Raw genomic sequence first — 26143 nt, 5'->3', positions numbered from 1 at the left:
TCAATGTCTAACCAAGCTCTAAGTGCTCCACAGTGCCTGTTTTCACCATCATTGGAACAAATCATTCACATCCACCCATTCCCGCCAGGGAAGTCTTCACATGCTTGGTTACCCTTTCCCCAACTCACCAATGGGTTTCAGGTCCTTCAGTTACCCTCAGCCAGGTTTAGTCCATTTGCTGAAATGATTTATCAGGGTGTGGCCACTGTGCATTCCATAGGTGAGAGTTGGGTAGCAGGAGATACCAAAGGTCAAAAGCAGCCCTAACACCAGAGGTACTGGTCTTCCCATACACCTGAACTTTTGGGCCTATCACTTACATGACCTGGTGGGTAGGACTTATCATGTGTCCTCTGGTCACATTAGTTTTCTCTCTCCCATTCCTAGATCATCAGCCTGGACCATAGTTCAGGTAAAATTCAGGTAAAACTTAGAAGAGTGAGGGAGATAGTATATAAGATGTCCCTTTTCTTCTCTACTAGCTACAGCATAGCAGAAGGAAACTATATCTGACCCTCACCTCTCCCCATTTTAGCCTGGGTTCTAAAATCATCCTCAGAGGAGAGAAGTTCACCCCAGCCCACCATCTGGTAGCTTTCTATTTACATTAATTATTCTTGTTAATCAGATGCTAAGCTCTATTGTTTCCATGGAGTTGAAGGATAACAAGAGAGTACTCTTTAAATTTAGGCCTCTGCTGAAAATTTCTAATGATCCTGGCCTACATCCAGTTCTAATATATAGTGGGGTGGATGGTCTACTGTCTGATAGGAGTAGCTTTCCCAGAAGAGTCTGCTCAATGACTGAAAGTCCGCAGATACAGGACACTATTTTCTTCTGTTAATATAGAAACATTTTCTTCTGAGAGAGCCCCATACCTAGGGTAAATGCATGACTTGTCTAATACTGCACTATAGAATCATAGTTTTAGACCTGGAAGATAGCCTAGATTCTATCCAATCCAACCCCATCCTTTTACAGATGAGGAACTGGGGCCCAATAAAATTAAATGACTTCCTGAAGGTCCCTTGGGCACTATCAGGGTGGAATTTGCATCCAGATTCTTTCAGTTCAAGTCCACTGGGCAGCACTGCCTCTCAAAGGTCATTCCCAGCTGCCTTCTGTAGTGTGAGGTTTATAACTGTAAATAGCTAGACTTCTCCTTCATTTTTCCTTTGCCAAAAAGGCTCAACCTTCCCAGAAGGTTTAACTGTTACTCCTAAGTACCTCTGGGGAGGAAAAAACTGGCAATGCTTTGAGCTAGCCATATATTGTCAATTCTATAGTAAAGGACATTCAGATGAGGGGTACAGAGCAAGATGCCCTTTGCCATCTCAAGCCCATTCCCCAGGGGAAATGAGTGAATAATGAAAACAGAGAAAAGGATCAAGGTGAAGGAAGGATGTGGGGGAAGGGAGAGGAGAATAGCATCCCTATTTTCTTTTGTTTTTCTCTCCAGTTCAAAATTCTGCTAAGATAGCTACTGAAATACACTGTCCTTGCTATTTGACCAAACCCTCTATCTTTAGCACTCCAAACTTGAAAAATCGTCATGTAGATCATAATGGGACTCAGGGGTCCAAAGTCATTTGCGTATGTAGATGTATTTGCTGTCATTTCAATAACCTATTGCTCAAACCTTCTAGGATCAAGTTAGAAAACCTCATGTAAACATAACACTTTAGCACAGTACCTGGCTTAATAAATGTTTCTTAACAACTTTAAAGATGTTTATTTCCCTAGGAAACATGACAGCTACTCATAACCCAGTTTCTGGACTGTCTAGGCTTGGTTACTCCAATAAAGAGGGAATGCATCTTTCAAGTTATTTTTTTTAACTTATTAAGTTTGAAGTGTTCCAAGTTTATAAATCTGTGCTTTTTTTTTAATATTAAGGCTCCCTATCTTGCCCAGATTAGAACTGTAGCAACTCAAGGAATCCATTAGCCTCAGTCTACCAGAGATTACAAGCTGTATATTACCATACCTTGTGTCTCTTAAAAAGACTGATATGAGTTATGAGGAATTAGTTTTTACATACAGGATCTAATCAGGAAAAAAAAATTTCCAGGAAAAAGATCAGTGATTTTTTTAAGTCATTTTACTTTCCCTTTCTCACATGGAAAACATTGAGGCATTTTCAAAATTAATCCTCATATTTTATTATTCAAAATTTATTTTCACAGTATTAGATCCGTCACCTTCCATAATAGCTAAAAAAAATAATAATAATTAGCATTTATATAGTACCTTAATGTGCTTTACAAATATTAACTCATTTTATAATAACCCTGAATGGTAAATGGTATTATTTTACCCATTTTACAGATGAGGAAACTGTTAGAAACAGAGGTTAAGTGACTTGCCCATGGTCACCCAGCTAATAAGAGTCTGAGACCAGATTTTAAAACTCGGATCCTTCCATATTTCCAGGTCCAGTGCCCTCTCCACTGTGCCACCTTCCACTGAAATTCTACTCTGAATCCTTATGGTGAAGTGGAGATGCCACCGGGTCCCTAAAGGTTATAAAAACAGAGTATAAACTCTGAAAAGTGTCAAAGGACAAATGCAATGATTAATAGTATAGCTACTGTCCAAGGATTAACTTGGCTTAGTCCAGAGAGATTCATCTCCAGGTTGGCATAGAGTGATACATTTTTTTTTGCCTACAACTCCACAAGAATATCTACCCCCTTGTAGTTAGTGGGGTTGCAATCTGGACCAGTAGAGGGAATATCCATATCAAAGAAAGCACATGTTTTGAAGTATTGAAGTAGTCTCATTATATCTCATTACAAAGTCCTTTGCCATTTGGGTGGGGACAATAATAAAGCATTCATAATGCCAAAAAGAAAGGATTTTATTTTTGATGCTGGAGGTGGTAGACAGCCACTGAAGTTTATTAAGTAGAAGGGGAACATTTTAAGACCTACACTTTGGAAGGTAAATTTGACTGCTGAGTAGAGGACTGGGGAGAAACTTGAGCCAGGGATATCCACCAGAAGGCTATCACTACAGTTCAGATGAATAGAGGTATTTCTATAATGAGGTGATGTTATGGGAATCTGAATTTAAGACTTTCCCTGCCCCTAAGACCTATGATAGGCTCAAGTGCACCTGGAGCCTATGGTGGAAGGCTTAGTTTTCGGGAATGCTTTTTGACTGGGCAGTGGGTCAAGAGGTTACATTCTCTGAGCCAGGAGAAGGCTATATAAACCCTGATGTGAGGCTTTATTTTGGGGCTCACTTTGAGAATAGTTGTGTGATTTGACCGGATGAGACTCTGGGCAGCCATCGAGCCCCCCAGCTTTGAAAACCCAGATGTTGATGCTTCCCTCTCTGATAACTGACTAGGTATGAATGTAATGATCAGACAGTTGGAGGCCTGTCTGCTGAAATGTTTCTCTGTCTACTTGTAACTTCTCTCTGTATACTCTGAAGCTCAGGGTGCTGAATTTTTCCCCTGAACTAGGAAAATGATATGTTTGATTGACTAAAGCAAGACTGTTAACCCATTTTGAGTTGCTTTCCTTTAGAAAAGAAGATCTAAGAACCTGTGTTGGCAGCCACCCTGGGGATACTGGGGTGCTTGCTGCTACAGGTGACCATATTGCTAAACTCACTCTAAGTGTCATGTTATTCCACTGTGGTTACTGTAGCTTCTGAGCCCCTACTGGTATGCTTCCCATTTGCATAAAGCACCCACAACGATGTCATTAATTCTTAAACATAAAATATTTAGTGAGAGGTCAAAAGCAAGAATAAAATAACCATGTCATATCATTTAATCAATAGAATACAAAAGCAAGAATAATTAAAATATAATATTCACTCATTAGGTCATTCTCCCTCCAATACACACAGTGTCCAAGTATGGGCTCAAACTGACAATAGCTTAGCAATGGAGAACAAGTGTAGAGAAAGCAAAATCCAAAAGTATGTTTCACTATTTATTAGCTTTGATTTTGAGGGTTTTTAATTTTATTTTTAATTTACATTTCATCTGCTTCTAATTCTTACATAGAATTAACAACTGGCCTTTCACTTCAGTACCTAGCCCAATGTCTTGTAAATATCAAGAATTAAATAAATGTTTGCTAAATTTAATTGAATAGAATTTTGTATCGAGAAAGTTAAGATTCATATTTTTCTAATCTATGAAAAATACACTTAAAAATAAGACTACATAAAATATCAATTTAAAAAAAAAGGTTCCAGATCAAAAATAATTACCTATGAAACAGTAGCATTGTGCAGCAGACAAAGAGTGAGCTAAGAGGTGGGAAGATATGGAGAATTCAAGTTCTTCCTCTGACATTTAATAGTTCTGTGTCCATAGGTATGACACTTACCCCCTGAGTGCCCCCGGTCTGCTCACTAAGACTCTAAATTAACAATGAAATTGTTGTGGTGGCTAGGTGGTACAGTGAATAGAGCAACAGCCCTGGAATCAGGAGAACCTGTGTTCAAATCTGGCCTCAGACACTTAACACAAAAACTAGCCGTGTGACCTTGGGCAAGTCACTTGACCCCAGCTGCCCTACCTTCCCCCCTCCAAAAACATTTTTTTTTAAATACAATAAAATTGTTGAGTCTGCACTCCTGGAATAAATTCCTACACTGATTCAACTACAGATCCAGATTCTCTCCTTCTCCCTCAAAAAAAAATTAAATCCTTAGAAAATACAATTAAAAAACTAATCAATCAACAAGCATTTGTGAAGTGCTCACTATGGGTCAGACTTTAGAGATACAAAGACAAAAAACTAAAATAGTCTAAATAGCCTTTACCCTTATGTCACTTACATTCTACTACTGGCCCGATGTCCTCATTTTTGCACGTCAGAAAACTAAAGTTGAAACAGATTACATTACTTGCATAAAGTCGCACAGTTAGTAACAGAGTCCAAATGGAGCTCATCTCTCTTGACTCCTAATCTAAGTACTCTTTCTACTACACCACAAATGTCTATCATTTAATACTATCTTCCTTGTGAGTTGTTGGAAATTAAGTAGTTCCTTATGATACGAACATTAAAATTTAATTTCCAAGGGCCAAAATAATTCGCTCCTCTACCCGTAACAAGTGTCCCATTATCCGAACCTAAATGAATCTAAAATGAGCTCATATTCTCTATTCTGCTCTTCACTTTATCCCAAATAATTCAATGTCCATTGATTCCTTGGGGAAAATCCAAGTTTGACACGGCTGCCTTTTGAACTCAAGTGGTTAAAGTTCACTTGCTTGTGTTCAAAAACGTTGACTGATTTTGAAAGGATTTATTGATAAAACAGAGAAACTCAGGGGAAAAAGACAACAAGAGAGAAGAAAAAAGAGAAAGAAGAAAGAGACAAGAAAAGAAAGAGAAGGCAGAGAGTTAAGAGAATCCAGGAGGGGCGATGAGAGATAAAAGCCTGCTGAATGCATAATTGCAAGCAAACCAAAAGATCCTGAGAGCCTATGTGCCCCTTGTCTGTCTCATGTAACAGGAATGTGACATTCCTTTTTTTTTAACCAGGGCAAAGTTTTAAAATAAGATTGTCAAAAATGCAATCTATGTCTTTGATGTTGGAAAAAGATAAATTAATTCAATTCATTAATTCATGAATTAGTCTACATATGATTTTTGCCCCTGGCAACCAAATAGAAGGACTGCCCCCAATCATCTGGAAGGATTTGGGAGAAATCTAATAATCCAATGCACCAGTGATTAAGCCTTTAATGTGTGTGTGTGTGTGTGTGTGTGTGTGTTGAATTCATTAATTCATGAATTAGTCTACATATAATTTTTGCCCTTGGCAACCAAATAGAAGGACTGCCCATCTAGGAGCATGTTAGAGAAATCTAACACTTGGATACACCAATGATTAAGCCATCAAAATGGATGGAAAGACAGATGCTAAAGAAAGAATAATCTTTTTTCTACTTAGAAGAAAATGATGTGTGGTAAAATAAGGCTACAAGGTAGGAGAGGTACTAACATATCTTCTAGTAGCTTTTTTTTTTCTTTTTCTCTCTAACATTTAATTTAACAAGGATAAGTCACATGAATTTTAAGCTTTCTTCTAATTGTGCTTATAAATGGTAGTTTCAAAAGCATATATGTTACAATAAACACAAATTAGGGGTAAATTAAGCCTTAATTATGTTTAGCAAGGTTTATGTCCTAATTAAAAACAGTATCACAACAATAAAAATGACTTACCACCTGAATTAACTCTGCCACAATTGTCTAATCTTCCTAAACATTCTTTGTGTGCTCTGGCGCCACACTTGAAACATAAATAGCCTTGATAAAATGTTCCTCTGAAAAGTAAAATTAGAGAGTGATACATTAAAGGTGATAAATTCTCTCTATATATAAAATCATTAGAATAAATGAAAGAAATTAATGTTGGTCTTATTCAAAATCATTTCCAGAATGAAGAGAAAACCTAACTGAAAGTTTTGAGGAACTAATATCATTTTGGAATTAGAAAAAAAGTCAGTAAATTCAGTATACTCTTTGACCAAGAGTTATCATTCATAGGCCCATAATCCAATGACACTAAAAGCAGAGGGGACTGTCCCTTAGAAAAACACTAGGTTTTTTGTAGTAGGAAGGGTCCAGAAAAAAAGGGGGTGCCCTCCTATTGGGAAATGGATAATCAAATGGTGTTTAAATGCAATGGAATATTAATTTATAAGATTAAATATGAGCAAATTCACAATTCTCTGAGAATTATGAGAAATTCAGAGACAATTAGGAAAACATATACCAACCACTTCTGAATAAAATTAGCAGAACCATTTACATGATAATGAAAATAATTTAAGAAAAAACGACAATGCAAAGGTTCAGAATTCTGATCAACATAATAACCAATCATGATTTCACTTGACAAAATGGTAGCAGATTATAGATGTGGAATGAGGCGTACATTTTCCGACATGACCAAAGCATCGAGTTATTTTGTTTAACTGTACTTGTTACAAGGTGGGAGGTGGGGGGCGGGGTTCTTTTACAGGAGAGAATCATGAAGAAATGATAGCAATAAAAAATAGCATCAATGAAATATTACAAGAAAAGACAAAGAAAGAGAAAACAGAGAGGAGAGAGTGAGTCAAGATTGTTCAGGAACAAGAACTAGAGTGTTAAGTCAATGTTCCTACCAAATTTAACTCGTTGTTGGACACTGAAAATTCAAAGGTGGACAACACACAGACACTGTGTTAATTTAATGGGGACAGGGAAGGAAAGCAGAATATATGCATGAGCAAATCAGGCAAAAGTCTATGGTGTAGAACATTTTCACTCAAGATAGAGGAGTCAAAAAAGCTTTATGGAGAAGGTGGCATCTGATTTAAGATCTAAAGGAAGTGAATGACTTAAGCATGGAGATAGTGGGAAAGAAAGAGCTCATTTAAGCCACTGGAAATAGTCTCAGCAAAGACACAAAGATAGTAGATTTCCAGACAAGAATGGGAGTATTTTAACTGGAATATGGAGTACATAAGATTAGCATCAGATAAATCTGTAAAGGCATATTGGAGTCAGATTGTGGAGGGACTAGAATATCTGAAGCAAGAGTTTATATTTTGCCTGATAGACAATTGTGCACCACTGAAAGTTCAGAAATTGAGGCAACAAGTATATAAAGTATACTTTTTTCTAGGAGTTTGTGAAAGAAGAAAGATATAATGATGATGTAAGGGAAGGGTTTTTAAGGATGGGAGAGACCTGGGCATGTTTGTACATGGCAGTGGATGAGATACTAAAGATTAGAGGGAGAGGGGGAATGACTGAATAGGCCTGCTTACACAGGTATTGGGAGATGATGGATCAAGAGAACAAGTGGAAGGATTAGGCCTGGCAAAGGAAAGGACTACCTCTTCATCAGAGAATGGAGCAAGGGAGAAGAGAATGGAGCATGGTGAAAACAGATACTGAGTATGGAGTAGAGAAGAGAGTTCCAGTGACAACTGACCCCTGTTTTCTAAATCATTGTTGTTGTCTGTCCTTCATTGTGGAAGAGGATCAATAAAGTAAGAAGCAAGATCTCCTTCTGGAGCAATGTAAAGTGTGAAGGAGTAAATCCAGGTCAAAGATTACTGGGCAGCATCGAGTGCCAAGGTGAGATTAAATATCCTAAATTCAAAGGGAACCAAACTGGAACTACTGTGTGACTTTCTCCAGGAGCATTCAATAATGTGTACACAAAAACCCAGAAGGTGCTTGGTGGGTTTAACCTAACATTACTGTTTCACAAGGCATGTCTGGCAACAGAAAACGGGGACAAGGGATTCAAAGGTAGCAAATGGTTGAGTTGCCTAAGTATGAAGTCAAGACTAAGAAGGGAGGCCAAAGAAAGGATGACAAACTGGGAGAACAGGGTGGGCTGGAGGACCTAGAGGTGTCAGTGAGAATGAGGAATAGGTGTAGAAGGTGTGAGCCAGAAAAAGAAAATCAAAGGACAGCAGCTTGTAGTTAAGAGAGGAATTCAGAGTATTCTCTATTATGGCAGAGTGTTCTCTGTTATGGCAATAAAACAAGTGTGAGTGGGGCCATCCCTGATCCAGACACATCAAGGGCATGGCCATCTCTGCAAATGACTGAGGCAGAAGGAAGAAGGAGGTCATGGGAGTTTAAGAGGCTGATAAGTGGGAAACCAGGCTTTGGAAGGAACATCAAAATGTTAATATCCTCATGTGTGAAGACTAGGGTCAGGGTGGAAAAACAACCACACGTCATCCTGAACCCCTTGAAAAAGAAGAGAATAACTCTAAGGTTGGTAGATGACTGTAACAAATCTGGCTGAGTGATAAAGTCAGAATGATTGATCCTCAAAGGAAAACACATTGTTGGATGATGGTAGCACAGAGCATTTGGGAAGTAGGGATAAAGAGAATGCTCCCTCGGGGTGGCTAGGAATAGAGCACCAGCCCTGGAGTCAGGAGGACCTGAGTTCAAATCTGGCCTTAAGACACTTAAAACTAGCCGTGTGACCTTGGGCAAGTCACTTAACCCCAACTGCCCTACCTTCCCCTCTCCAAAAAGAGAGAGAGAGAGAGAGAGAGAGAGAATGCTGCCTCCTCCTCTTCCTCTTTAAGTAGTACCTTACAGGGTCTGAGAAAAGAGTCTCTAGCACTGCAAAGGGTGGCAACATGTCCTGGTGAGAAAAAAGATTTCTAGTAGCATGGGAAGATGGAAAGAGTGTGGACAAACGTGGCAAAGCAGATCCATCATCCTTGCAAACTCCCAGAGAGCTTCAGTTTCCAAAAGCGTACTATGCTTGGCTCCAGCCAGGTGTGGAACAACACTTACCTCAGGAGCATCTGGCAGACTTTACAGGATGTAACCCTCGTGAAGGTGTGCATTTTGAAGTCATGAAAGTTGGAGTCTGCATAGTCTGGCCTTATGTTAGATCTATAAAAAGCAAGAAAATAATCTGATGAGGAAGTTTTGTGACTTAAAGCATCAACATACCACCAAAAGCTTAAATCCCAAAGGCACTATACTAGTGCCTTTTAGTTCAAGAAGGCCTCTTATATAACTACATACTTTAAAAAAGAAAAAAAAAAAACCTTGCATTAAAAGCCCAATCTTGGAAACTATAGTTGCTAATTTTTTTTAATTAAAAAAACAAAACACAGAAATGTTAGAGGCCACAGACAAGATCAGACAACATAATATATCAAACATTCCACTTCCTAGGGATGAGCTAATCATTTCCCAGAGGTCAGTGTTTGCAAGAAACTTTAACTGAGGACTATGTAGGTCAATGCAGCCCACCTGAAGGGGACAAGGGAAAACCAGTGGGTATTCATGCTGTTAGTTAATTATTTCTTCATAACCACATTACTTAAATATAAACCATCTGAGTGGGGGGTTCTGTTTCCATGGAGCTCATCTCCTAGTATACATATGAATTAAAATATCTAAAAGTCTTTCCATCATTCATTTTAGAAACCTAGGATCATCTCTGGAAGTCTGCAAGGCTCACCAGAAGCCATCCAGTCCAATTCTCTCATTTTTAAGTTGAGAAAACTGAGACCCAAGAAGGACTAGTGGTTTGCCCACAGTCCCCCAGGCATCATGAGATCACCCAGGATCATGAGAGGTAAGGTTTAAACAGATGAAGTATATTAAACAGATCCTAGAAGTATGGGGACAAAGAACTTTTACCTGCATAAGGAGTCAAAGTACAGAAACTACTCGAGATGCTGAGATAGGTATATGGGGTTTTATTTCTTGATTATATTTTCTCTAACTTGATTTCAACATGAGAAGTTGCAAGGCACTTCGAACAGAGAAAGCTGGGACCTGAGTCAGGAAAAGGTGGTTTCAAGTCCTAAATACTGGCTATGGGACTCTGGACAAATCACTTAATCTCTCAATGCCCCAGGCAACTCAGACTATAAATTTCAAAGGAGATGCCAATCTGCATTAGTAGAGGAATTTTCCTTAATGGGAGGTTCCCTATATCAATAAAATCTGAGGATCTATCAAAATAAATTAGCTAACTGATAGATAAACAATTGACTATTTTGATACAGAAGATGGATATAGAAATAAAAGAAATGTCTTTTTAAAACACAAAGTCATGCACACAAAGCTAAGGTAAAGTTACCCAAGACTAATATAGCTTCCGAGACCTCAAGAGAAAAGTCTGAGACGCTGAGTAGGTTGAATTCCCTCCCTCTCTCCCATCCCCTTCATGTAATATAGCAATTCTCTGAACAACACAGAGCCCAGTACCCTGATGGAAAGCACCAGAACAATCTCAGAGGTGCTAAGAAAAGGCTTGAGAAAAAGCATTCAAAGAGGCAATTGGAATAGCAGGGAGTGATGCAGAAGTGTCAGACAGGTCAGCCTTCTAATCTGCCTGTGGAATATGAGTGTGCTAAAAATGTTACCGACTTTTAAAGCCAACTGGGGTTTTCCTTCTTTTTCTGCTCTCGTTCACACATTCCTCTGCACAGCCGAACATGGGGCCATTTGCAAAGGCTCCTCATTATGTTGTTAATTACAAATTACAGAGTTTCTCCTTGGGAAGGAAAAGTTGGAGCAAAGATCCAGGCTTCCAAGTGGGAATCCCTTGAGTTCATTCAGAGAACACTCAGTTCCTACCTCAATTACCATGGGCCACTATATTAGAAAGGTCATCAAAACCTATTTCCTCTGCCGAAAAAAGGTTGCTGTTCATTTCTCGGAGTATTAGGTGTACAGAATTGTATAAAATGTCAAAGAAGGACTTGAGTCCTGGGAGATTGAAGGATTCATCAGCTCAGGTCTTTGACAAAAAAAAAAAAAAAAGAAGAAGAAGCCTTTAAGCAGGCCCACCTGAAAAGTCTATCCCAGATGAGTAAGCATTCCTCCTGTTTTGAAAAGGCTGCCTGAGAAACATATTAAATGACCTCTCTTAGGGTCATACTGGGAATATAAAACAAATAGAATTGGTCCTTGGCACACTGCCATTTAATTGTTTCATCAGTGACCTGGATCACGGATTGGAGATTGCATCCATTAAGTTTCACACTGACACCCAGTTGGGAAGGAGGTGATCATGAATGCTTTGTAGGAGTCAGAGAAAAGAGCCTGAGAAATATTCTTGGCTATTTACTCCTGCGTACTAATTCATATATAAAGTACTTGGTGTGCATGCCCATAATAGTTAAGTGTGCGGATCAGACAGTGGCATTCAAGGAATATAAAATTATCTTAGATATTCTTGAAACTGAAGGCGAAAGGGGATCCTGTTCTTGAAATTTTGCTTAAAGATTATTTACAGGGTTAGAGATTCAGAACTGCAGGAGACTATCAAGGCTGTCTAATACCACTCCCTCACAATATAGATGGGGTGGTCATGTGGTGCAGTGGAGAGTGCCTGGCCTGGAGTCAGGAAGACTCATCTTCATGAGTTCAAATCTGACTCAGATACTTGCGAACTGTGTGACCCAGGGCAAGTCACTTAACCCTGTTTGCCTCTGTTTCCTCATCTGTAAAATGAGCTGAAGAAGGAAATGGAAAACCACTCCAGGATCTTTGCCAAAAAAAAAAACCAAATAGGGTCACAAAGAATTGGACATTACTTTAACTCAGAAACAACAACACAATATGGACAAAGAACTGAAGCACTGAGTGGTTAAAAAAACAAAAAACTTTTCCATGACACACAGCTAGTGTGTCATAGAATCAGGATTCAAACCCAGGTTGTCTGACTCAATCCAAAGCTCCAATTCCTGGGACTAGAAATACAGTAATATTCCTCTAACAATATCATTATCTTCCATCTCCTCTGCATGGGAAGCATTTAGGTGGCACCAAGAATAAAGCAAAGCACTTGGAGTCAGGAAGACCTGAGTTCAAATTTGACTTCAGGCACTTATTAGATATGTGGCCCTTTACAAGTCACTTAACCCTTATTACCTCAGTTTCCCCATATGTAAAATGAGCTACAGAAGCAAACAGAAAACCAATCCAGTATCTTTGCCAAGAAAAACCCCCAATGGGGTCATTTAAACCAGGCAATTATTCATGTCATCCAATCATTAAACATATTTATAAGGGCATTTCCTATGTATTCTACACTGTGCTCTGATATGTAAGAGACATAAAGGAAGGGTAATACACAGTCCCTGCCCTAACAATTTTTTAACTAGAGAAAAGAGAACACCAATACATCCAAGAATACGCTTTCTCATTGATGGAAATACTCTCTCCACTAATACAGACTGTTACCCATCCTGTCTGCCCATACTTCATAATTTTCTTCATGTCTACCTGTGAAGCTGATACCAGGGATCTACTCAGTGGCTTGGGGGCTTCTCATTTTTCTGACATAGCATAGATACCTATGGAATATGTGTCCTGTCCACTGATTATCTAACATTCATAAAATAATAACAAATCTATGACAACAGAGAATCACAGATTTAGAATTGGAAAGAATCTTAGAAACCAAATTTTCACTTTATAGATGAGGAAACAGAAGCCCACAGGACTGATGTGAATTGCCCAACATCACACAGGCAGAAAGTGGCAAAACTGGGATTTGAACTCAGGGACTCTGACTCCAAATTTTACTCTCCTAAATTTTGTAGGTCTCTTTCCTAAGGTGCATTAAATAGACTGTGAGGACAGCAGGAGCTCAGAGAAAGACAATGAGGGCTTGAGTAGCCAACTGAAGCTTCATGGGTAAGATGTGGGTTGGGACCTGAAGGATGACTATAGGTAGGAAGTAGGCTAATAGAAAGGTAAAGAAGTAGCATCTCACATGGAAGAGGAGAGCAAAATGAAGTTACATGGGCAGAGCAAATTCCAGCCTAAGTAGGATGGATGTTATAACATAAAGTAGTGGTAAATTTATAGTGGCAATGTTACAATAGAAAGAAAATTAGATGTAGTCCTATTTGGTTCAACTGACAATGGGTGTGGCCTAATTCACTATTTCTTATACTCTTAAAACAACTGTCCCATTAGTCAATTGAGGAGTAATGGAAGGTACCCATCAGGGTTTCTTGTTATTGAGGAACCAATGACATTGGGAAATCTCCACTCAGGAAAGAGTGATGTTCAATGACCTTAACAGTTCCATACTTAGAGCCTAAGTGCCTCATGAAGACTTACAGAGTTTACATATGGGAATACTAGAATGCTAAAATGTTTGCTTGGTTTTTTCTTTCCTTTTTTGTGGGTAAGCATTTTCTAAGAAGAGGCCAATTTTTTTTTTTTTAAATACTCATATGTTGACATGAAAGGCATCTAAATACAAGATATACAGTTTTTTCTTTCATTAAAATCTTTAAGCAAATTTGTTGAAATCTTTTGTTTCCGTGTGTGTGTGTGTGTGTGTGTGTGAACTATGACTGACAAGCAAAGCCAACTAACTAATCATCTACACTACCAGATATTAAGAAGACACCAGTTGTACAACAAAGAAGCCTTGCTTGAATGAATCTGGGTTTAAGAACACAGACTTCACAAGGTAAATCTTGACTGATTCCCAAGGAACTAAGGAGTCAGAAAAAGAACAAAAATGATAGGAAAGGAATTTACAAGTCTTGTCTAGACATTATTTTTCAAATTCCAGATCAAGTATAGGTCTATGCACTCTCTTTTATGAAGGGAAATGAATAAACACTTTCAAAACACTAATAAAAAGATTACCATCATATTTAGCATTGGAAATGATATTTTCTGTTGCATAATGTGCTAATTTTACTTCATTCAACATAGACTTTGTAATCATTTTAAATGCACATCCTTCACTGAATTTCAGATGCATATCAAACAAATGGTAGAATTAAGTGGAAGGTGAATTGAATATGTAGTTAGTTTAAAATTGGGGGGAGGAGAGGAAAAGTATCTCAAGGGAGTTAGAATACCTAGACTTTAGACTGCCTCAGGACAACTAAGAGGCATTGATAATGGGCCTGAAGCCAGGGAGACTCCTCCCTCTTCCTGAGTTCCAATCTGGCCTCAGGTATTTAGTAGCTGTGTGACACTGGGCAAGTCACTTAACCCTGTTTGCCTCAGTTTCCTCAACTGTAAAATGAGTTGGAGAAGGAAATGGCAAACCACTCCAATATCTTTGCCAAGAAAATCCCTAATGGCATCCTGAAGAGTTGGACACAATTGAACAACAACATCCGTCTCTGTGACTGAAGGGAAATGACCTAACTAATCCATTCTTCAGTTCCCTCATCTGTCAATAATCTTCTCTGTTAGGGCAGCATGGTTTTGTGGAAAGAATAAAGGATTTAGAGTGAGGAGACAGCCAGGCATGAACCCCGCCTCTGACACCTACCATCTGTATGGCCATAGGCAAGTTGCTTAATCAAAGATTCAATTTCATCATTTATAAAACAGTAAGAATCATCCTCACAACCCGTCTTTCATTGAGGTCATGGCAAGGATTAAATGAGAATAGATGAGATAGTGTTTCAAAAAAAGTAAAAAATAACCCACATTTATATTGCACTTTAAGGTTTGCAAAGTGTATCCTATATGTGATGTTTTTTGGTCATGGTGGGTTATCATCATCATCATTATCGAAAGTGATTCAAGTTTGGGGGAAGAAAAAGGGAATGACAAAAATCAAGTGACACAAATTGATATACCCTCAACCCTTTGGAAAACAATCTATTTCCCTCTCTTTCGCCTTTCATTCACAGCCAAACTCCTAGAAAGAAGCTTTCCACACTCGGTGCCTCCACCTCCCCTCCTCCCACTCCCTTCTCAGTCCCTTGTAATCTTCCTTTTAACCTCATCACTCAACTGCAACTGATCTCCCAGGATTTACCAAAGATCTCTTCTGGTCAAATCTGACCGTCTTTTTTTTCTCAATCCTCAAATCCACTTGGCCTCCTTAGTAACTTTTGATGCTTTATCATACTCTCTTCCTGGACACCTTTTCAGCCTCTGTCTCTGTCTATCTCTGTCCCTCTGTCTTGCTCTCTCTCTGTCTCTGTCTCTCTGCTTCTTTCTTTTTCTCTGTTTCTCTCTCTCTTTTTCTTTCTGTCTCTCCCTCTCTCTGTCTCTCTGTTTCTCTCTCTGTCTCCCTCTGTCTTTCTCTCTGCCTCTCTCTTTCTCTCTCACTCATCCCCTCCTCCCCCCCCCAAGGCTGAGCTATGTCTCTCATTCCATTTGTTCCCATGGGTCCAGCTTTCATCTTCTGTTCAGCCCTATTTACCCACTCTAGTTTCATGTCACAAACTGCCTATGAGACATTTCCAACCATTTCCAACTGCAGGCCCTATAAACAACCCAAACTCAACACAATTCAAACAGAACTCATTAAATTTCCCCCAAACTTGCTCCTCTTCCTCACTTTCCTTTATCTGTTGAAGGCAACACAAGTCACGCATGTTTGTAACCTCCGATTCATTCTCAGCCCTTCCTTGCCTCTCACCCCCCCCCCTTTTCCATTCAGTTGTCAAGTCTGCTTCCACAGCACACTTCTCACAGGCATCTACCCCTTTCCTCTACTCATTTGACCATCACCCTAGGTCACACCCTAGTCACCTTTCTCCATATTGCCTCCTAACAAAGGCCTACAGTCTCTCTCCTCTCCAATTTATCCTCCAGATAGCTGCCAAAGCATTATTTCCAAAGGATAGGTCTGACCAGGACATTCCCCAACTCAAATAGCTCCATGGGTTCCTTATAGCCCCAAGAACCAAATAGAAACTCCTTTGTTTGGTGTATGCATTTCTACTCAATGTGGCTCTAGTTTATCTTTCTAGGTTCACTGTGCTTCATTCTACTTGAGCACTCTAGGGTTCAGTCAAATGAACTACCTACTGTCCCTCACACATTGCATTCTGAGTCCTTTCTCTGTACCTTTTACACAGACTGTCCCTCATGCCTGAAATCCATCTCCTCCTCACTTCTGCCTTTCCGAAGCCCTAAACTCCTTCAGAGCTAGTTCAAACACCACCTCTTATACAAGGCCTTTCCTGATTCCTTGAGGATGGAGATTGTTTTATTTTGTGTGCTGTGAGCTTAGCATGGCATACAGCAGGTACCTAGCAAATGTCTGTTGCCTATCTATCTACATACATTCATTGCTTTAAACATGTGCAAATTGCTTTACATGAATTATTTCAGGCAAAAGGCTGCCCCTCCCAGATCCTTGATAGCCATCCATGGTGGTACCATCTCTCTCAGGTCCCTATTCTATCATTTCTTTGGGCCCTCTGGAAGCCCCATTCTATTAGGCATGGCCCCTAGAAAATTACTTTGTATACATTTAATACTTAACTTTTTACAAATATGATATTTCTCCCTTCAATAGTAAGTTCCCTGAGAACAGTGACTTTTGTTTTTGTCCTTAAAAAGCAACCAAGCACATAGAACAGTTCATTGCATATAGTTAATGCTTATGAATGTTTAAATGAACTCCACAAAAACTTATAAGGTAAGCACTATAGACGTAATTAACACCATTTTACAGATGAGAAAATAGGTTCAGAAAGCTCACCTAGCCATTAACTATATGAGGCATTAGACCTAATTCTTCCAGAGTCCAGGCCCACCTCTCCAGCTACTACTATACCACATTACCTCTCAGCTGTCACATCCTTTCTAAGCCTTTCCTTCTCCAAACTTTAAATTCCCAATTCCTTTAAACTATTTTCATGTGTCATGGTCCCCCATTCCCTCATCATCCCGTTTGCTCTCCTTTGGATATTTGTTAATATCCTTCCTAAAATGTGGGGCCCAGAATTAAACACAATACTCCAATGTAGGATGTGCGTGTAAATGTATGTGTGTGTGTGTGTGTGTGTGTGTGTGTATGGTATACATATATAAGAATAGACTAGGACTATTCTGTCCCTCACTCTAGGCACTGTGGTCTTATTCATTTCTATCTCAACAACCTTGCTGTGCTTTAGTCACTCCTTTGGAGCTGAATGGTTGGTCCTCTGAAATTGTGTACCTACTAGAAAAGCCTCAACAAGAAGGAAAGAATCACTGCTAAGGGGATAGAATATTTACATATATAAGAATATTCAAAGTGCATAGGACATTTAACTAGTATCTAGAGGGAGGGAGTGATGATCACTGGGAGAATGAGAAGAACTCTCACACACACATACAAAAAGAAGATGTCTCTGAAGGTCCTTGAGGGCTGGATCTATTTTGTTTTTTAGCCCCCGCCCCCCCCCCCACACACACACACACCAGTACTTGGCAGAATGCCCAGCACTTGAAAAGTGAATAGTAAATGCTTTCTGATCAAATGGAAAGGCAAGATAAGGAGTGGGTAAGGAGAAACCAGTGTGGTCCACAATGTCCAGAAAAACTGCGAATCTTGAGCTGGAGCCCTTGGGGGTGGTCCAGGGCTAGAGGAGGCTCAGCTGGAGGGGGAAAGGCTGAGCTCCCTGGTGCCAAGGCTCCTGGATTGACAGGCACCAAACACACTCTAGTCTGAACTACCTGGACAGCTCTTTAGCCTTAGGGCATAGGCACTCCAGAGGTCTTTCTCAGTGCATCACTGTGCCCACTCTGCCACAGACACCACCCCAGAGACGCCTCAGGTACCTTAAAGCAACCCCCTAACACATCCCATTTTGGAAGAGCTCTTGTTCCTAGCTTGTTTTCCCCTTTTGCCAAACTCAAAGTTCCTCCCCATGGAGCATGAGAAGAACAAACAAGGTCCCCAACATGACCCTGCCTGTGACCATAACTGTGTTGCTGAGCTGGGTACTTGACTCCTCCTTGGCCTCCCCTCCAAGGTTGATGGATAGGCTCTGGGAGATCTCGATTTCTCCCACCATTTGACTTCCTTAATTTGGCGACAAATGTGTCTCCAAATGCATGATTCCATGGTAAATCAGCACCCATGCTTGGAATGTTCTCTCCCATTCTATTACTTCATCCCTGTGCTTTGAAAAGAACTGGAAAATCAGTCATTCTGAGGTCTGTGGAGTGAAGACAGAATTCAGTTCAATCATGTGGGAGCATTTGTGCAAAGGAACCAAGATAGAAGACATGATGTGTGTAAAAAGAACAAATAGCTAATTGGCTTGACTACAGTGGAGAGTGCAGGAATGGGGAATGTATAATGTGAAATAAAATTCCAAAGGTAGGCGGATACTAAACTGCACAGATTTTAAATGGTAACTAGAGAAATTTGTATTTCATCCTAGAGGCAATAAAGATCAATTGATCATGGGGGGAGGGGGGAGAGGAATTGAGTGATTAGATTTGTAATTTAGAACTATCAATTTGGCAATTAGGAAGGATGGATTGAAGAGGAAAGAGACCAAAGCCAGGGCAACCAAATTAATAAGTCCAGCTGACAGAGAAGACATGAGGGTCCAAACTAGAATAGAGACTATAAGAGAGGAGAGGAAGATAGAAGAGAAACCTGGAACTAACTTGAGCTCATCACCAATTATCTCCAATACCTGTAAAAAATGATTCTAAACAAATTTTAGAGCTACATAGACCACAAAATGACAGTGAAATACACATCCAGCTGAAGTCAGCCTGGCAAACCAAAAGGAAGTGTCTATTGCACCAGGCTGGGAACAGAGCACAGTACCATGTGGGTCTTGTCAGCACAGACCAGCCAGAGCAGACCTCAGGGGACTGAATCACTGGCAGCTGTGGCAGTTTCCAGAGTTCTCGACTCATAAATGCCAAAGAGAAAATAAAAGGTCAGTGGGGAAACTCTGTTGGACCTGGGCGAGAGAAGAGCACAGTCCGACCCCTGGCCCTGGGGTGGCAGAGGTAACAGCAGGGTAGCGGCTTCCAGAGTTCCAGGCCCATAGATAGTGGGGGGACCAAGCAGCTGACCAGAGGGCAATTGAAGGAATCTCTTTGCTGGCACTGAGGCAGGATTCTCCTGTTTTGCACTGCCTGGATCTGGGTCACAGTCTTAGGTGGCAGTTCTGGGGTGAGGAGAAGTACTCACTGGTTTGGCAGAACTTGCTGAGGCTGTGGAGAGGCAGTCCTCCTCACAGTTCTGAGGCAGATACCCAGAAGAGGCTCTGACAACAGCTGCACAAAACCCAAGAAATTTGGGACACATTACTCTCCATTCTGGAAACAGAGTTCTACCATGACAAAGAGCTCAAAAGTCATGTAATTGGCTGATAAGATGAGCAAACAGAGGAAGAGAAATCAGACTATAAAATAGTTCTTTGGCAACAAAGAAGATCAAAACATGGAACCAGAAGAAGACAACAAAGTCAAAACTCCTGCATCAAAAGCCTCCAAGAAAAATATGAATTGGTCACAGGCCATGGAGGAACTCAAGAAGAATTTTGAAAATCAAGTTAAGAGAAGCAGAGGAAAAAATGGGAAGAGAAATGAGAATGATGCAAGAAAATCATGAAAAACAAGTCAATAGCTTGCTAAGGAAGACCCAAAAAAATACTAAAGAAAATAATACCTTAAAAAATAGACTAACTCAAATGGCAAAAGAAGTCCAAAAAGCCAACGAGGAGAAGAATGCCTTTATAAAGCCAAATTGGCCAGATGGCAAAGGAAGTTCAAAAGCTCACTGAAGAAAATAATCCCTTCAAAATTAGACTGGAACAAATGGAAGCTAATGACTTTATGAGAAATCAAAATGTTATAAAACAGATCCAAAAGAATGAAAAAAAATAGAAGGCAATGTGAAGTACCTCACTGGAAAAACCACTAACCTGCAAAACAGATCCAGGAGCGATAATTAAAAATTATTGGACTACATGAAAGCCATGATGAAAAAAAGGGCCTAGATATAATTTTTCAAGAAATTATCAGGGAAAACTGCCCTGATATTCTAGAACCAGAGGGTAAAATAGAAATTGAAAGAATTCACTGATCACCTCTTGAAAAAGATCCCAAAAAGAAAACTCCTAGGAATATTATAGCCAAATTCTGGAGTTCCCAGGTCAAGGAGAAAATATTACAAGCAGTCAGGAAGAAACAATTTGAGTATTGTGGAAACACAATCAGGATAACACAAGTTCTAGAAGTTTCTACATTAAGGGATGTAATGGGAATGTAAATTTTTAAGATCTTCCCTGCCCCTAGGCTAAAGTGCACCTGGAGCCTGGGGTGGGAGGCTTGTTTTTCAGTAGATACTTCTTGATTGGCCAGTGAGTCAATAAGGTTACATTCTCTGAGCCAGGAGAAGGCTATATAAGTCCTGATGTGCAGCTTTGTTTTGGGGCTCACTTTGAGAAGTGTTCTGTGATTTGATCTGGATTCTGGGAAGCCATTGTTGAGAGCCCCTCCTCGGCTTTGAAAAACCCAGATGTTGAAACCCAGATGTTGATTTGGTATGGATATAATGGTTAGACAGTTTGGAAATCTGTCTACTTGATCTGTTTCTCTGACTTGATAATTCTGTCTGTGTATTCTGAAGTTTGGGGTGCTGACCTTTTCCCCTAAACTAGGTAAACAATACATGTTTGACTGATTAAAGTAAGCTTGTTAACCCATTTTGAGTTGCTTTCCTTTATCAAAGCAGATCTAAGAACCTGTGTTACCAGCAAACCCTGAGGACGCTTGGGGTGCTTGCTGCCACAAGGGATTGCAGGGTTTGGAATATAATATTCCAGAGGTCAAAGGAATTAAGATTAAAACCAAGATTCACCTACCCAGCAAAACTGAGTATACTATTTCAGGGGAAAATATGGATATTCAATGAAATAGAGGACTTTCAAGCATTCTTGATGAAAAGACCAGAGTTGAACAGAAAATTTGAATTTCAAATACAAGAAGCAAGAGAAGCATGAAAAGGTAAACAGGAAAGAAAAATCATAAGGAACTTATTAAAGTTGAACTGTTTACATTCCTACATGAAAAGACGATATTTGTAACTCATGAGACTTTTCTCATTAGGATAGTTGATGGGAATATATATGTATACACACATATATGTGTGTATATATATATATATATAGGTGGGTCTATGTGTGTATATATAGGTAGGTATATATGTATACATAGACAAAGCAGAGGATTGAAGGGATGATATCTAAAAAATAAAATTAAGAGGTGAGAGAGGAATATATTGAGAGAAGGAGAAAGGGAGAGATAGAATAGGACAAATTATCTCACATAAAAGAGGCAAGAGAAAGCTATTACAATGGAGGGGAAGAGCAGGGAGGTGAACGGCAATGAGTCAACCTTACTCTCAGTAGATTTGGCTGAAGGAGGGAATCACATACACTCAACTGGGTATCTTACCCTACAGGAAAGTACGGGGAGAGGGGATAAGAGGGGGGTGATGATAGAAGGGTGGGCAGATTGGGGGAGGGGATAGTCAGAAGCAAACATTTTTGAAAAGGGACAGGGTCAAAGGAGAAAGTAGAATAAATGGGGGGTGGGATTGGATGGAAGGAAACATTGTTAGTCTTTCACAAGACTATGGAAATGTTTTGTATAACTACACACGTATAATCTGTATTGAATTGGGTGAGGAGGTTAGAATGGAGAGAATCTGGAACTCAAAGTTTTAAAAACAAATATTAAAAAATTGTTGTTACATGGAACCGGGAAATAAGATATGTAGGCAATGGGGTACAGAAATTCATTTTGCCCTATAAGAAAGTAAGGGGGAGGCCATAAGGGAGAGATAGAGGTACTGTGTTTCCCCGATAATAAGACCTATCCCAAAAATAAGCCCTCCCCTTACTGTGTAAGATTCCTCTAAAATAAGCCCTCCCCCGAAAATAAGCCCTATTGAGATTGCGGTACCCTCTGTATGCACCGTTCCCCCCCCCCGTGAAACGCACGCTGCACTCCAAGCTGCATCCAATCAGAGCTGCAGCAGTGAGCGCGTCATCCTGTTCTTCCCCAGTGATTTGCTTATTGAATAAAGGTACATTTTTTTGTTCACATTTACCTGTTTATTAAAATTGCTGTCAATGTTCATTAAAATAAGCCCTCCCCTGAAAATAAGCCCTCTGGTGTTTTTCTGTCCAAAAAAATTAATAAGACAATGTCTTATTATCGGGGAAACATGGTATATAAGAGAGGGCAGACTGGGGGAAGAGATAATCAATATGCTTATCATCTTGGGGTAGGGGGTAGGGGACAGATGAGAAAATCTGGAACTCAAAATCTTGTGGAAATGAATGTTGAAAACTAAAAATAAATAAATTCTGGGGAAAAAAAATTTTAAGAGAGAGGAGAGAAGGGGACAAATGGGAGCAATATTTTGGAAGCAGACTTGACAGGACATAGCAATTGATTAAATATAGAGAGAAGAATCAAGGCTGGTTCCAAGGCTGCAAATCTGAATAACTGGAAGAATGATAACTGAAACAGGGAAGTTAGAAGGAATAACTGTCTTTTGCCTCTTTTTGTATCCCCAGAGTTTTACACAGTGCCTGCTATATGGTAAGCACTTAATAAATATCTATTGATTAATTAACATAATAGAATATTACCTGACAATGTGCACCTCCCCTAGGCAAGGGAAAGCAAGGTTCAAAGAAATCTTGAATTCACTCATCTCAAGGTCCCGATATATCTACATATATGATGGTGTATTGAATTTTAAATACCAAAGATGCTATGGTTATGAATGATGAACACTGAGCTGGCACTCTGAATTTAAGTTGTTATAGCACATTTTAAATTATGCTGCTATAGGGAAGTTGGATGTTAAATTCATATGTTTTGGAAGCATATGGAAACGATTCTGCTACAAAGCAATAACCAGAGACGAGAGGAGAATATGAGAGGAATTCTTACAGGTCTTGTAAGGATTTCCCCTTTGCAATCTGTGGTGAATCTGAATAAAATTTTGAGGGCTTTCCATATTTTTTTTAAAAATCCAAGTTCTTTGCATGTTGTATCTTTCTCTTATGCTGAATTCCTTACTCAACAGAATAATCCAGAATGGGGAAGGAAACAAGAAATGAATTAATTCATGCCCTTTGATGGCAGCTGTCAATGTAAGGATTTTGCAGAGCTCCTTCAATTCCTAATTGGTAATAGGGAAAAACTGAAGATTTCTGAGAGTGAAGATGGTCTGAGAAGGTCTACATAGAAGAACCCAGGTATAAGTTTCTAGTGTTTGTCCTACCCCCATCTCCTCCAGTACATCTTGTATACTCTTTGTAGACCAATCTTAAAGCATTTAAGGCAACCAAGTTGTGCAATGCATAGTCAAGAAGTCAAGAAGACCTGAGTTCAAATCCTGATTCAGACACTTACTGGCTACGTATCCCTAGGCAAGTGATTCAACCTCTTCTGTCTCAAGTGCCTCCCATATAAAGTGGAGAGGATAACAGTATATACCTTACAGGATTGTTGTGAAGATCGAGTAAGATAACATTCATAAAATACTTGAAAGTGCTAAATCACTATATAAATCATTAGCTATTATTAAATCTTTTTCCTTATATCACTTAGCAGCAATGTGAAGACTGAAGGAGGGAGAGAAAGAGAGAAGAGAGACAAAGACATAACTGGGATGCAAGATGGCAGGCTATTGGTATAGGCCAGGGAAATAGTTATCAGGGCCTGAACTCTGGTGTGGGCAATGGAAGAGAGGGGAAGGGACAGATAGGAGATGCTAGGGAAGTAATATTGATGAGCCTCAGTGTTATTTATATCAGAGAATAAAAAGCTGGCATTTGCTATTCTGTCTTTTTTTTTTTTTACCAATGGAGTTTTAAATTCACTTTCTATCACTCTCTGCCCCTGCTAGATTATTTTTTACGAGTGAATATATGATAGAACCTCAGAGATATTCTACAAGGCATTCTCTTTCCTGGATGGCTTATCAATGAGTTCCAAATTGCCCTGTGATTTGAGACTCTCTATTCTATAGTCTCTTCATTTTGAAATACTTTTAAGATCCAGGTGAAGTCAAAAGCCTATTGAGTAGTATAACTAAAATGGCTCTTTCCAAAACACAAATGTGAACAATTCCATGAGAAGGGCAGACATGTTGATATTCTTCCACTATACAACCTTGTCCCTGAGCACCCATCCCAGGCACACGATGCTAAAAAGAAACAAAAAATAAAAACTCAATACAAGAATCTTGGAGGGAATGATTCTAGTTAGAGATTACAAAGGAAAATCACAGATAAGTGCCAGAGATAAGACAGTCAGTGGTACTGGTAACACTATAATATGCTAGAAAGCCACTTCCCTCTTTTATGTCCTTTATGTAATCTGTCAAAAATTTTCTCCAATGGTTCCTTCAATAGGTGCACGGGAGAGAATTACTAGCTGGGAGGAGCAGGGAGAAAATATGCAAAAGATGCCCCCGAATTGGACGTTAAAAGGAAGCTTTCGACAAAGGGAAAGTGGGAAGAGAATAACCCAGGCATGGGAGAGTCCGAAGAAGGCAAGACACCATCATAAAGTCAGAAAACCAAAAGGAGTTTCATTTAGTTAAAGACTAGGATGGCTGGGAAATTTGTATTTGTTAGTAGGAAACAGAGAGAGCCACTGTAGGTTTTTGAAGAAGAGAGTTATGTGGTCAGATATCTGTAAGGTTATTTTGGAAACATTATGGAGGATAGGCTAGTCAGGGAGAAACTTGGAGAAAGGGGAACAGTTAGAAAGTTACTACAATGGAATAGGCAAGAGGTAACGAAGGACCATGGCAACATTGCCGAGGGAGAATTTATGAGACGTGGCAAATGACTGGATTGGTGGGACGGAGAAGAATTGAAGACAAGTGACCAAGAGAATGGCAGGATAGTCAACAGAGGTAAAAACTGGTGGGGGAGGAGGAAAGAAGAGGGGCAGGGGAAGATTTCTTGGGGAAAGAAGAGTTACATTTGGGATATACTGAATCTGAGGTACCAATCTTCACAAGCAGAACTAGAACCCAGGGAAGAAATGAAATATATAGACTTGGAAATTATATGCAGAGCTGACAACTGAGTCCTTAGGACTGAATAAAATTACTAAGGGAGAAAAGGTGGAAAATAGGAAAGGAGGCCCAAGGGCCAAACCCACACTTGAGAAGGAAGGAGGGTGAAACAGTAAGGATATTATGCCTATTAAATATATGACTGTTATATCAAGTCCAGACTCCTCTGTCTTGCTTTTAGATTTTCCGTAATTGTAGCCCTTAGTATTAGCTCAAACTCGTTTCCTCTTCCCTAACGGTATACTCTCTGTTACAAACACATTCCTTAAATATTCTTCCTCTGTGCCTTTGTTCATCCTGATCTCACTCAAATGGCATATCCTTATTCTTGCTTCCCTCTATTTAAATCCTATCTGACCTTCAATGTCCTAAATGAATACCCATCTCTTCCACAAACCATTCTAAGATAAGCCCATATTGATTTTTTCCTTCTCCTATTACAATCACATTCCATGACACAGGTTAGCATCAAGTCATTCTCCAGTTATTCCATGGGTGTGAAATCTATTGTCTTAAGATGCAGTGGATAGAGAAATAGCTTCAGTATCAGAAAGACTTGTGTTCATGGACCTTGGACACATGCTGGTAATGGAATTCTGGGCAAATCACCTAAGTCTTTCAATGCCCCAGACATCTCTCTAAGACTATATAGGACTGTAAGTTATAGAATAGGTACTGATAGGCATTGTAAAGGGAGTTGCTCACTCATAAAACCACAGGGTTCTGGGAAAGAAAGAGAGGAAGGAAAGCAGGAAGGAAGGAAAGAAGGAAGGAAGGAAGGAAGGAAGGAAGGAAGGAAGGAAGGAAGGAA

General features: G+C 39.6%; 1 protein-coding gene across 1 annotated transcript in view; it reads right to left on the bottom strand.

Annotated features, from left to right (window-relative positions):
• Positions 1-26143, bottom strand: part of VAV3 (vav guanine nucleotide exchange factor 3) — a 457197-nt gene that overhangs the window by 151443 nt on the left and 279611 nt on the right. Inside the window, exons 16-17 of the mRNA XM_069090495.1 lie at positions 9306-9407; positions 6207-6307 (exon numbers count right to left, since the gene is read on the bottom strand). Of these exons, the coding sequence (XP_068946596.1) occupies positions 6207-6307; positions 9306-9407 (203 nt within the window). The remainder of the gene's footprint in view (positions 1-6206; positions 6308-9305; positions 9408-26143) is intronic.

Source organism: Petaurus breviceps, unplaced genomic scaffold, assembly GCF_028583685.1.
Source record: "Petaurus breviceps papuanus isolate PSGF00001 unplaced genomic scaffold, PetGlider_PUasm1.0 186, whole genome shotgun sequence".
NCBI classification, from domain to species: domain Eukaryota; kingdom Metazoa; phylum Chordata; class Mammalia; order Diprotodontia; family Petauridae; genus Petaurus; species Petaurus breviceps.
The sequence above is the reverse complement of the archived record's forward strand: the minus strand, read 5'-3'. Positions and strand labels throughout refer to the sequence as shown.